The sequence below is a fragment of the Pleurodeles waltl genome, chromosome 9 (genome assembly GCF_031143425.1).
Source record: "Pleurodeles waltl isolate 20211129_DDA chromosome 9, aPleWal1.hap1.20221129, whole genome shotgun sequence".
NCBI classification, from domain to species: Eukaryota; Metazoa; Chordata; class Amphibia; order Caudata; family Salamandridae; genus Pleurodeles; species Pleurodeles waltl.
This window is the reverse complement of record NC_090448.1, coordinates 149861550-149874757: the sequence shown is the minus strand read 5'-3', so window position 1 is coordinate 149874757 and position 13208 is coordinate 149861550. Positions and strand designations below refer to the sequence as shown.

Sequence of the window (13208 nt, the reverse complement as noted above, 5' to 3'; positions counted from 1 at the left end):
CTCTTTCCCTTTCAACCAACGTTAGCCCAACTGTTGGAATAAATGGTTTTGGGATTGATGTGTTTTAACAAAAAATATTGGAGCTGTTTTTTTGTTTTTTTTTTTAAATGAAAAAAATGTCACCTCCTTCCTCTCCGATCTAATTCATCCACTTCGACTTCTGCCTGTAACCTTACATTTTCACCACTATTAATGATATTCTTCATGAAAACTCAGCCAGTAACCAACACAACACAAACCATGCCCATTGTGTAGTTTAATCCATGAAATAGTACTTGACAATGCAAAAGGTAAGAATGGAAACCATCTTTGTACAATTAAAGTTTGTGTGCAATATACACAATTTTTTTTTTAATTTGCTGACTAGAAACAGTATATAGCTAGAACATTTTTCCACACTCATAGTGAAATCTGTAAAACCATTTACACCTGCCAGGATAGCCTTTGTCAATTCTACTCAGCTGGTAAAAAAAAGAGGTAACTTCAGTTGTAAACTCCTGTTTATTGTTGCATTTTCCTTTGCAAAGTGGCCATATTTTGCCTACTGATGTATTAGGGACCTAATAAAAGTTGTATTCAAATACTGCAAGAGCACCCACACCTCGTTTCAAGTGGCGTACATACAACGTATTTTCACAATTCCAAGTCACAAAGTTATGCTAATGCAAAACTATCATTGGAGTAGTCTTGTATTACTATGACTGTGATGGAAATGTGCACTGTTCAAAGGTTTCATTTCAGACGGAATCCAAATCATTCTGATATATCCCTCATGCTGTGAAGTGTCATACGATGGTGAAGGTCAATTGCAGGATGGCTACAAGTGACCATTGTAGATGGAATATTGGTCGTTTCTGATTTACTGAGCTGAAGTATATAGTTCAGCTCAGCCTGAATGGCCCTTGCTATTTCTATTCTTAATGACTACTGTAAATATGGCAATAGGCTTTGTCACTCTCTAGATCTGCATGGCTGGCACTGAGCCAATCATATGCTCAAAAACTCTGCTGGAAAAACAGACATTTGAGGTGAGTAGATTCAGTTCCAGTGGTGTTGTAGGGTGTTCCATATAAAAGAGCTGCTCTCCACTTTAACTTGAGAAATACCCAGAGTTCCTTGCTTCCTTTCTTGCATACATATATGTACACACTCGCAATCCTGCATTTTCTGAAGTCATTACTAAAGGAGCCTCTCCAGTCCCATGCAAAAGCACTAAAATTCTTTCATGAAATTGCGCTTACTCAAGTTGTTATTAGAAGTCTTCTCAGTCAGATAAAAATCTTCGAAGCTGGTTCACAGAGTTGTAGTATCACAAGGCATTACTAGACACCCCCCCCACCCAGCCAGATGTAAAAGCATTACAATTATTTTGCAACGTTGCAGCTCCAAAAGTCATTATTAAAGGTCCCTAGCAAGTCTGTCAATGTTATGTTCTGTAAGATAAATAAATATACTAAAGCTAATTTATAGTAATCGGTCAACATTACAACGTACATTTAATATCTTGAGTGTTATGGAACGGGTGATGACACCCTACTTTACATAGTGGCTAGTGGTACAGTGGATGTATACACGTGCAAGGCCAAAATGCTGTCACTCAAAGGGAGAGCACAAAATGGCTAAAGTGGGCTGGTCTGACACATACTTTTAGTTGTGGGAAACATAATTTCAGTGACCTCTGAGAAGATTAACAGTGAAAGAGCGTCAGTTAAGTACCCCATATATGCATGCATTCTTGTTTGATGTTATCTGGAAATCACAAGGCTAGCACGACAGCTAAAGCTCTCTTAATGCCAGACCTAAAAAGCACTGCCTGCACAGGAGGATTCAAAGAAGATATAGGAAGTGAATGTTCTTTTTCCTATAGTTTTTCATTTTGTCCCAAAGAATATTACAAGTTATGTTCAATTGCATCTGGTATTTGTTTCTTCCACTAGTGTGGCCTAGTAGCATGTGTTGTGATGATGGCCTGAATGCATACTTGCTCTTTGTAGGATGTTTGAGTGTGTTACTGCATCATTCTGAAAGGCTTAAAATCCAGTCACAGGAACCTGGGGTATGTTGGTTATCTCATGCATATGTGACCATGCATGACATGTTATTGATAGTAGGTTTTCAATTGGATAGGCAGAATGTTGCATTTACTAAGTGCATTCCCACCATTGAATCCCTTTCAAAGTATGTGCTTTATTTTCTGTGCTTAGATGTTTGGTGACTGGAGTACAAGTGACTTGTTAATCTTGAGTTTAGTTGTGTTAGAATGTAGTCTCATAAAAAGGTAGAGTTTCTAGTGGGGCAGGGTTTATGAGGCAAGATGTATTTGCTGTGTCTAAAGTGGCACATTTCCAACTGGCTGACCCTTGATCCAGCTGTGTATTTGGGCATGCATGCATGAATGCAGAGGAAGGTTAGGTTTGTCTTGGTGAGGCAAAATACTGCTGTGTTGAGGAGAACAGTAGGTGTTCTGTTGAGAAATTAACATTGCCATTCTTTTAGACCCCTTAATACTATGGTAAATTGAAAGAAAGGAAATGGGCATGCGTTGGTTATAGGTGGTAGAGTAAATCCTGAACTGGTACATCTGAAGTCTGTGTATTTTGATCCTATGTCATCTTCTGGTGTGTGTGTGATCCTACGTAACTTTTAGCAAATGCTCTGATTCCATTTATTGCTCTTAGAGTGACATCTTGCCATTTGTATGCCCCAGTGTTGTGTTGACTGCATGAGAATCTTGTCTTGGTGCTTCTGGATTATACTGCTGTTTCTAAAGAGTCAAAATTTATAATTCCTGGGTTTTAGGTTGTCTTTAGTGCCAATTGTGTTGAGTTCATAGTTTTCGTCTATGTATTGAGGTACCCTAGTTATGGGGTATGTTGATGGGTGACACCTTACCCTCGAAACTGAGTTGACTGCATTATAGTGATATATCTAGGATGGTGATAGGTGTACGTTTGGAAAGTTCAAGTTCCAAATGTACATAGGCTTCGGTGGGCAATAAATAATGATTATATTGATGCCATTTGTACCTTTGAGTTGTGCTGTAGGCATTGAGGGGGTTATTCTAACTTTGGAGGAGTGTTAATCCGTCCCAAAAGTGACGGTAAAGTGACGGATATACCACCAGCCGTATTACGAGTTCCATAGGATATAATGGACTCGTAATACGGCTGGTGGTAAATCCGTCACTTTTCCGTCACTTTTGGGACGGATTAACACCTCCTCCAAAGTTAGAATAACCCCCTGAGTGTTTTGTGTGTATTTATTATATACACTCTGTTTTTGTATTAGTATGTTGTGTTGGTGCACTTAGTGTGCTCGTCTGTGATTTTTTGGGTTTTGAGGTGTGGTATTTTAATGATGAAGATTGAATACAGGCACTTACTTTACATACATTTGCATCATTTAGTTCCGTTCAATTTCCCAGAATCGCTCGTTGCCATCCAATAGTTGTTAATGCCAACACGCTAACCTGGAGATTGTACATAAATTGTATTTGATCTGACAAAGGTTTCACTGTTCAGTTACTCAGTACTAGCGTTTAAAAGTAGATTACAGTCTTTGATAAAAAGGTATACTGCCCTCTAGTTTTAGATCGGTGTCTAACTTGTTCAATTCTCCTCATACAGGTAGCAGGGAGACTGCCTTCACCTACTCCATCAGTGCAGCGGGGGTTGTGAATGCAGTAAGCCGTGCCTGCCGAGAGGGGGAGCTCTCCACATGTGGCTGCAGCAGGGCTGCTCGACCCAAGGACCTGCAAAGGGACTGGCTCTGGGGGGGCTGCGGGGACAACCTGGACTATGGCTACCGCTTCGCAAAGGAATTTGTTGATGCCAGAGAAAGAGAAAAAATACACCAGAAAGGGTCCTACGAGAGTTCACGGACATTAATGAATCTTCATAACAATGAAGCCGGAAGAAGAGTAAGTATGGGCACAATGAAGCAAGATGCACACGCCACCTAAAAAGGACTAATAAATAACTAATGTTATTTAGCTTCACACTGTAAGGCTGCATCATGGCTCACACTGTATGTAGTAGACTATCTGGAGCATGTTATTGGGGCTTCCTTGTTATGGTGGGGACACACTGTAAGGCTGCATGGCTTGCACTGTATGTAGTAGTTATCTGAAGCACGGTACCCTGGGACTTCCGTGTTAAGGCGTGGGCACACTAAGGCTGCATCATGGCTCACACTGTATGTAGTAGACTATCTGGAGCATGTTACCAGGGCTTCCTTGTTAAGGTGGGGACACACTGTAAGGCTGCGTGACTCATGTAGTATGTAGTAGATTGTCTGAAACATGGTCCCACGGGCATCCGTGTTAAGGTGGGGACACACTGTAAGGCTGCATGGTTCACGCTGTTTGTAGTTATTCTCTGAAGCACAGTGCCATGGGACATCCGTGTTAAAGTGTGGTCACATTGTAAGGCTTCATGTATGTAGCAGATGATCTGGAGCATGGTACCCTGGGGCTTCCATGTTAAGATGGGGACTTCTGTTCTTGTTCAAATAGGGACCAACCTGTAGCACTGTGCCGCAGGACCATGCTGCATGTATAAGATTATTTAAATTATTGTACTAGGGGGGCTTCCACCTGAAGGTAGGATCTATGGTTGGCACTGTGCCACAGGCGCACACTCTTGTCAGTAACTATTTAAGCATTGGTTTTCTGTGCTACGCCTGTGATTAATGTAAAGCATTTAATTAAAAGCAATATGGCGCGGAGTCTCTTGTCAATGCTGTTACCCAATGAAAGCATTAAACCACTGTGCTACAGTTTCGTGCTGTGTGTAGCTGGCTATTTAAAGAATTGCCTCCTGGGTCCCTACTTTAAGGTTGCATCCCTTTTAAAAGCACTGTCCCATGGTCTCACACTGAAAGGCAGTGGCATCTTAAAAACATTGTGCCTGGGGTCTCATCATGTTATGCAGAGGCCCGAATAAATACCAGCCCATTGACCTACTCTACAAGTCATGACCTTTTAAATTCATTTACCGTGGGTTCAGACTGCAGCACCATGCTCCACTTAAAGCAGTGAACTATAGGTTCAAAAGCTGTAGCTAATTTCTATAATGGTACCAAAGGCACTGAATGAAATCCCTGACCATTCAAAAGCATTGCACCACCTTACTACACAGCAACGTTGTGACCAAGAAGGCCTTGTAACTTGGGCTTCCGTGTTGAGGCAGTGGCCCATTTAAAGCTTTGTGCCAGGGGCTCAGGTAACTAACGTTTCTCTAAATATTCTAGCTTTCGAAGTTAATCAGCCATGTTGACTTTTCATAAAGATGTCATCAGGTATTGATACGGCGAATACGCACATAATGCAATCTTGATGGGCTTCCAGCGATAGGATTAACACAAAGAGTTGTGTTCACACGTGGAAGGAACCCTTAAAGGCGTTATCTTGCGGATTATTTACTTTAGCAATAAAAACATTCCATTATTTCTCTGACATCACTGCCAGTCAAGATTTCAGCATTGAATAATGGCCTCTTTATTTGAAGCGTGGAAGGGAATGAAACGCCCATTGCTAGAGTGGCCATTTCCCCAGCCAAAAAATCGCAACAATTATTAGTTAAAATATCATCCGTTTAAAAAATGCAAACCTTACTTGTCTTTCATTCTGGAAAGACTTCTAAACAGTGCATCAGAATGGTGGTGATCTTGCGTTGCACTTTGCAAATTGCATTAACGTTGTGGTTTGTGGACAGGATAATATCACATTTAAATCCACTAACACGGCAGCTTAATTCATATTTAATACTGTGAGGCGAGGATAAAAATGTGAGTGGATTAGCATGTGATGGCTCTGTTAACGTCATTCCTTGTAAACCAATACAGGTGGTGCATTGTGTAATGGAATAGGCTAGCAGGCATGTAATGGCGGCCACCCAGCAGCCCAGCCCCCAGCCATCTTTTAAATTACAGACCATATTTAGTGTTCAGCTTTAACCTCGCACTGGACATGTGCATGCAAGGGCACTAACTGTTGTCAATTAATAGCTTTTGCTTTGGGACTTAGTTCAACAAAGAGGTGCGGTAAACAGGACCGTGACCTGTGCAGTAATTTAGGGGAACAATCTGCTATTAGATGCAGTGCAGCTCTGTATCAGAAAGAAACTGCAGAGAAGTAGTCAAGCTACCACAGATAAGTCTGAGGTGTGGAGGAAGAGTGAGCCCTGCTCATTTACACAAAGCTACACGTAAAATAGAGAGCATTCAGAAAATGTTACCCTTGAAATAAAAAAAAATATATATTTTTTTTAATCTGAGACCGAATGCAAAAGATTGGATTAAGTATTCTTAGTTGATTATTAAAGTTGATTTTGTTGGGCAGTCACATTGAAGGACTTTATAAATAAGTACGTTTAAAGATGGTTTTGTTTTTGTGGGAAGTTCCACATGAGAACAGTGGTATTTCCCAGGTAGGCGAAGCTTTAGAAAGCTTACTCTGTTGGCCTCGGGATGGTTTTCGTTTGCAGAGGTAAAATGTATTCCCCATTTAACTTTTACAACTCTGATCATTTAAGAATATATACCCAAGAGAGTGCCAGAGTTGCTTCTAACTCTGACGCTTTTCGGACTGTAGGCACACTAAATAAAGTGATGTGGTTGTACTATTTAGTTGTTTGATTAATAAATGTACACTGTGCTAAATTTGAGGATGTAGATATGACGTGATGGGCAGTATATTCTTGATACATAGAAAATATTTTTGGATAGTCTCTTTATTTGTATCCTGATTGGAATGTACTTTTATGCATTGTTATTGAATCATTTTGGAGGTCCTTAAAGAAGGCCCACGCTTTTCCTTGCCTAAAGTGGTCTACCTGTACTAAGAAGTACTGTCATCACAAATAGAGACAGTGATAAATGGAATACATCTGATATTGTGAAAAAGCAATGCAGGACCAAAACTTGATTTACATTTTTTCATTTTATAAATTTTATTTATTTATAGTTTTTAGCCAAAATGGGCACACAAACATTACAAGTTCATTCTTACGGATAAACGAAACAACACTACACACGTAAATATAAAAGATAACTTAAGTTATATCCCTCCCTAATCAACTATTAACTAACATCAATTTTAAAATCTATTCATGATAGACCATCTAGCATTATCTATCATGTATGTGGCAATTAGACTTTAGTTAACTATCAATGCCCACTTCCTCAGTAAAGCACATACAACGTCCAACTATGGATTTAATCCTCTTGTATTTTAGCAAATTTCATCTTCTCTTCAGCTCCCTTCACTTTTCTTAACAATTACTACATTATATTTCACAATTCCCTTTCCCTAGTAAATACCAGTTTCTTATTCTCATTTAAAGTCACAGTTCTTAAAGATGAATGATGTCAGTGTGTTGACGTCCTACAATTATGCACTTCTTTGTGGTGCTGCTCATGCCCCATCTTTCTTTGAGTTTGGATTTATCTGGAGTTCAGATTTTGCAAGTCACAAAATAATTCCAGTTTAATCGAATGTTTTTGTTCTAGCTAGTGACTCAACTCTTACTTTATAACATTTATGATAATATGAAGTGGTCATAAATTTACTGTTCGGATCCTCACTAATGTTTGTCTCTCACTTCTTTAGACAGTCTATAATTTGGCTGATGTGGCTTGCAAGTGCCATGGGGTTTCTGGCTCTTGCAGCCTGAAGACCTGCTGGCTGCAGTTAGCTGACTTCCGCAAGGTGGGGGACTTCCTGAAGGAAAAGTACGACAGTGCTGCCTCTATGAAGCTGAACAGCCGGGGGAAGCTGGTGCAGGTGAATAGCAGGTTCAACCCACCCACCACGAACGATCTGGTTTATGTGGACCCAAGCCCTGACTACTGTGTGCGCAACGAGAGCACAGGATCAATGGGCACCCAGGGCCGGCTTTGCAACAAGACCTCAGAGGGCATGGACGGTTGCGAACTAATGTGCTGTGGACGGGGCTATGACCAGTTTAAGACCGTGCAGACTGAGCGCTGCCACTGCAAGTTCCACTGGTGTTGCTATGTCAAGTGCAAAAAGTGCACTGAGATTGTGGACCAGTTTGTGTGTAAGTAGTGTTTGTATACAAAACCCGGGACAATTGTATATCCACTTTATTTATGGAGCTCAGGCAATGCAAGGCTGGACGGACTGGGAGACAGGAACTTTATATTCGCCTGTTTGAGAACTGCTGTATAGCAGAGATGGTGACAGAACCTGAACAAAGCTATTTATTTGGAAAAAAGACGTTCTTGGCTTGCTTCAAAGTAAAGAAAGTAACTAGGATCTAAGGACACAGGCTGCCAGGTGCATGTGTAATAGCCAATAACAGGAGGATGCACAACTCCATCTGAACAGAATGACAATCATGCACAAGTGCATAATTGATCTGCAGACCAAGTAAAACGCACATGCACACTCCTGCTGCTTAAAAATGTCACTGCATTTGGTCAGCTGTCTAAGTGATGCTCTTTGTGGAGAGGTTGTATATTGAAATTTGGTGACAGGGATAGAATTTAGTGATGGATGAATGTTGAAAGCAAAAAGTTTGTTTTGTGTGTTACAAAAATAACTATTACCTAGTAGCTTTGGGGTCAAAGGGTGAAAGCTTATTACATTGAACAATAGCACCACGGCCAGGTAAAGGCCTTTACGTTCTAGGACCTGCAAGTACTATGCATCTAAATGCCATAAACTGGTGAAATCCAGGGTGAGGTTTTATTATGCACTTGATGTTCCAGAGCACACGACATCGGCCACTTGATTTCATTTTGCTGCCATTTTGAAATGGGAGGACTGTGCTATATTTTTGTTGATCATTTTAGAAAAGAAAGCAATTGGCCCCTTGCCGTGCCAAATTAAATGTGCTCAATTTCTCCTAATTGCTAGGCTTTTGTATCTGGTGGCCATGTGGGTTGCAGGGAGGCAAGGAGTGGATCACAACTCAATTCTCTGCGTGTAAGTTCTGTTAACTGCTGTGACAATAGAGCTTCATATTTTAAAACAGCAGCCTGGCTACATTTTACAGAACCCTGCATCAGCACAATGTATCCTGTGTACTAACTTCTCATAATACTCACGCTTTACATATAGCTATACACTAAACTGTTCGTGCATTATGTGAACAGTTACATATAGGGGAACAACGTGGTCTGCTGGTTTCTGGTAAATTATGTGGGTGTGTGTAATATATATATATATATATATATTACACACACATACCATTACAGGCAATGAAAGAGATTAAAACTGTGTTTATTTACAAATGTAGTTAGGGATCAATTTTCTAATTTTATTGCATTAGGAAATATTACTGGATTGGGATTATTTTGTATCACAACCTTCTAAAATCTTGTGGCATAAACCTAAGAGTCCTGTCTCAAAGTGGTTGTTCTGGATATTATAAGCACAGACTCGTGCTCAGAGGCTTACACCTTTCTCGTGTCATTGACAAACCACGGTCGTTCGTAATCAAATATGAGCAACAGTGATTTGACCATGATTTTGACCGGAGTGGGTTGCGGTCACACCGGGTTACAATGCACTTAAAATCTAAATTCTTCTTATTCCTATTTTTTTTTTTTTTTAATAATAAGGGCATTACCAATGATTGTTGGGTTAAATATAGACACTTAAAGTCTCACCTCACCAGCACACTTTGAACACTTAACCTCTTTTCTCTCAATCTCGGGGGGGCTCTCAGCACCTACTTATGCGGTTGAGTATGTCTGTGAGTGCTCTGTTTAGACTTTTTGTTTGGCAGGGATTTTCACCATAACCAGTATCATTTGGCACATTTAAGACTTCAACCCCTTCTTCGTGTTTTTTTTTTCATGTGAAGCTATTGCATTGATTAATTTTAGTTCAATTGTTTTTTTTGTTTTTTTTAAAGAAACAGTGTTCCTAAAAAGATTACACTTTTTAATTGCTTTTTAATTTATTTTACAACCCAAGTTCTATACCGAGTTCTGTGTGCAGCACAGCTAAAACAAACCTGGGATTGGACCTGTAAGCACTAGTTCGGAAATGGTAACATGTCCATTCTTTGTCCTACAAGCAAAATGGCCGACATCCATTTCCAGATGTTGGTTCATTATTATTCAGTGGCTGCACATTTTAAACCCGCTGCGACAACAACCTGGATACTAAGAGGAAAATATTTAATGTAAAATAATTTACTTGTCACCCAGATATGTAAATCTTCTATGTTCTTTTCTGTTTTATTCTGTACATTTAATGTACATATTTCTTTGTTTTGTATATTTCACTGGTTACAAACACAACCTTTAAAGAGATGAGTGGCATCGGCCACAATGGAAGATAAAATATAAAATAAAAAGTCAGTTGTAATTGGGAAGTGAGTTTGCTTGTTTTGCTCTTGTCAGTCAAGTTTTGGAACACGCAAAGTTCGAGCCTGCTACGGTGCCGATACTGTTGGATGAACGTGCTCCCCAGAAGAGTTTGAACTCTGCTATATCAGATCCTTTATGTGAAAAGCAACATGTGTAACCACTTAAATACACATTATGTGCCACAAAACATTAGGCAAATTGTTCAGACTCAACAGATGCTAGCAAGGGGCAGATTGCTTAGGTTATATACTATTGTGAGAGAAGGCACTTGCTTTATTTTTGTATTTGTTTTATTTGTACTGTTTTGAGTAGTTAAAAATTAAAGGGATGACTGTACACCAAAAGTGTGGTTAGAAAAAAAAGCAAATGTATGAATGAAAACCATATAAATCCCACAATTCACCTCAACCTTTGCAGATTACAGAATACTTTTGCTTTATATGTGTAATTGTATGCAGGTCTTACAAGTGTAGTTACAATTACCAGTAGAAAGGTCGAAAAGATGCGGGGGAAAAACTTAATCGAAGTGAGTTATGAATAAATGCATTGTTTAGGTCCACTGCAATAGTTATTCCTCAAACTGTTGCATCACCCCTAGCCCCCCCAAAAAAGCTGGGTTTGATTAATAATCCTTTTAAAAAAAAAAACGCTGCAACAAATTGAAACTTATTTTCAGTGCCAAGAATGCATCTCCCACAAAAGCCATAGCCCGACATATAGAACAGTTAAAATAAAATTTTCTGGGCAAAGGCAGGGTCCTGTGGTCCCATTACTCACATCTGTTTCAGTTTTCACTCAGTTGTATATTGATTAGTGTTCTTTATTGCAAAAACATCTACCCTATTTTAGAAAGTCAGCAGTTTTGTCGGGAATGTTTTAAACGCTACGAAGAACAGGAAAATTGACAAATATTTATATATTGCCAGTGGCCAAAAAGAGCTGGTTCAAAATAGTCATAATGGGCTGAAGTAAAAAGAAGACTGTTTTGAATTTTCGTTAAGTTTGTGCTCATTCTTTAAGCTGCTCCTGTCCCGAGGCTGGTGCAGTGTATGTTTAGTTCTGAACTTCTGTTTAACTTGGTCCTCCCTGCCAATGGCAATTCTAAAACTTTTTCCTCAAGACAATATTTAAGCCACTTGTGTCAACAACTATAATCAGGAGCAGAGGACATTATATTGCTGACTAGAAAGTAGCAGTATGCTAAATTCCTCATTTTACATATTTGAATATAAAATGAAGCCCAAAGTTCTATTTAGCCATCAAGAACTCCTACACGCAGCACTTTCTGTACGGATAAAAAACAACCCCTTTTCTGCATTTCTGCTCCCAATTACTCTGCTCTATTAATGGGGGGAACTATCCGAGTATAGTTCAAAATGACGAAAATAAGAACCATGGCCTAAAAGATTGCTAAGACATTTCTCAATATTGACACTTTAAACCAAATGTTCCTCTTGTTTCCGTTTAAATAAATGTTTTATTTTTTTTGTCGCTGTATAGTGCGTAGTTGGTGCTCTGAACCTCTCACCTTCCACTGTTGGTGACTCTTCTGATCGGTGCGTATTGGGCATCCATCCTGAGCATGTGGATACGGGCAGGTTGCATGTAAATTTGTTTACCACTAAAAGAAGAAACCATGCAATTTCTAGGTGTAAAAATATTTTTATTCTCAAGAAAGATAAGTTTTTATGGCCCAGGAGCCATTTAACTGGCACTCAACTTATTTCAGCCACTTTTTCACCTTAAATACCTTTTGAAAAACTGTAACCCGGACTACAGGGATAATCTTCAATTACCTATATACCCTAAATTAACATTAATTAGTGCACCAATTTCTAATCTGCATGTGGGTGCAACACAAAGCCCACATATTGAATCAGAAGTGCCAAGAGGCCAGGCAATTGGCGAATGTATGTCTTAGAAATCAATTGCAACAAAGTAGCCTAAGCAGGTTCTACTTTAATTTTATATAGTAATGTGATTGATAAACCATAATCCGGTTGCGGGCTCAGTCTTAAGTGCTGCAGTGATGTGCTGCACTGCTTCACATTTCATCGTTCTCACCGACCTAGTACAATTTCCTGCATAAGAGACTTGTGAGATGAGACTCATTGCAGTTGCTCTACATGTGTTTACTACAGGTTGGAATCAACCTAAGCTGGAACTGCCTTTGAACATGAGTTACTGCTGTTCTGTGCCCGGGCCTTGACCTCACCCATGGTTGGTGCTAGTTGAGTGATGATCATAGTGCACAGCACTAGGCAGTCATCAAGTTGATAGTCATAGTATACCGCCTGGGTTGAGGAGTCTGCGTACTGTCTTTCCCTTGTAAATCTTGTCAGATTCTCATAAATGGACTTCCTCGCATCCCACTGACTGTGAGAGATGTATGAGGTAAGTGTGGCATGTTGTGTAAATAAGCAGTTGGCTGACCCTCGGCTGGGGTTCCCCAAGTAAATGGTGGATGGCAATGTTAAACATTCTTCCATTGTCCCCTCTGTATAATGCTGCGCTTCATATTTCTCTTCTCCTCTCCCGGCACAAAGCATTTTAGCCAGATTCAAATGCCTGGTTTGGATAAATAAGCATTCAGTGGAGCAGAGAACTGCTCACTGGATGACCTAGACCAGCCTGGGTATGAGCGAAGAAACTCCTGAGAAAAGACTGTGGCCAAAGAAAAAGAAACTGCTATGATCTGAATAAAAGGGATGAGTTACCTGGCCGTTCTCACATCCTGTGTTCAACTCTGGCAAAGAGCTAGTGCCCAAGCAACAACAACTGATTAGATGAGTGACTTTTTCAACAAGAATTCCTTGCTTACATCGTGAGATGCCTGTCATCACCATGAAGCCAGAGTGACTTTG

At 39.8% G+C, this 13208-nt stretch overlaps 1 protein-coding gene across 1 annotated transcript in view; it reads left to right on the top strand.

The window, feature by feature from the left end:
• WNT5A (Wnt family member 5A) overlaps positions 1-10349 on the top strand; it is a 36674-nt gene extending 26325 nt beyond the window's left edge. The window contains exons 4-5 of the mRNA XM_069206451.1: positions 3627-3919; positions 7610-10349. Of these exons, the coding sequence (XP_069062552.1) occupies positions 3627-3919; positions 7610-8068 (752 nt within the window). The 3' untranslated portion in view covers positions 8069-10349. The remainder of the gene's footprint in view (positions 1-3626; positions 3920-7609) is intronic.
• The last annotated feature ends 2859 nt before the right edge of the window (positions 10350-13208 follow it).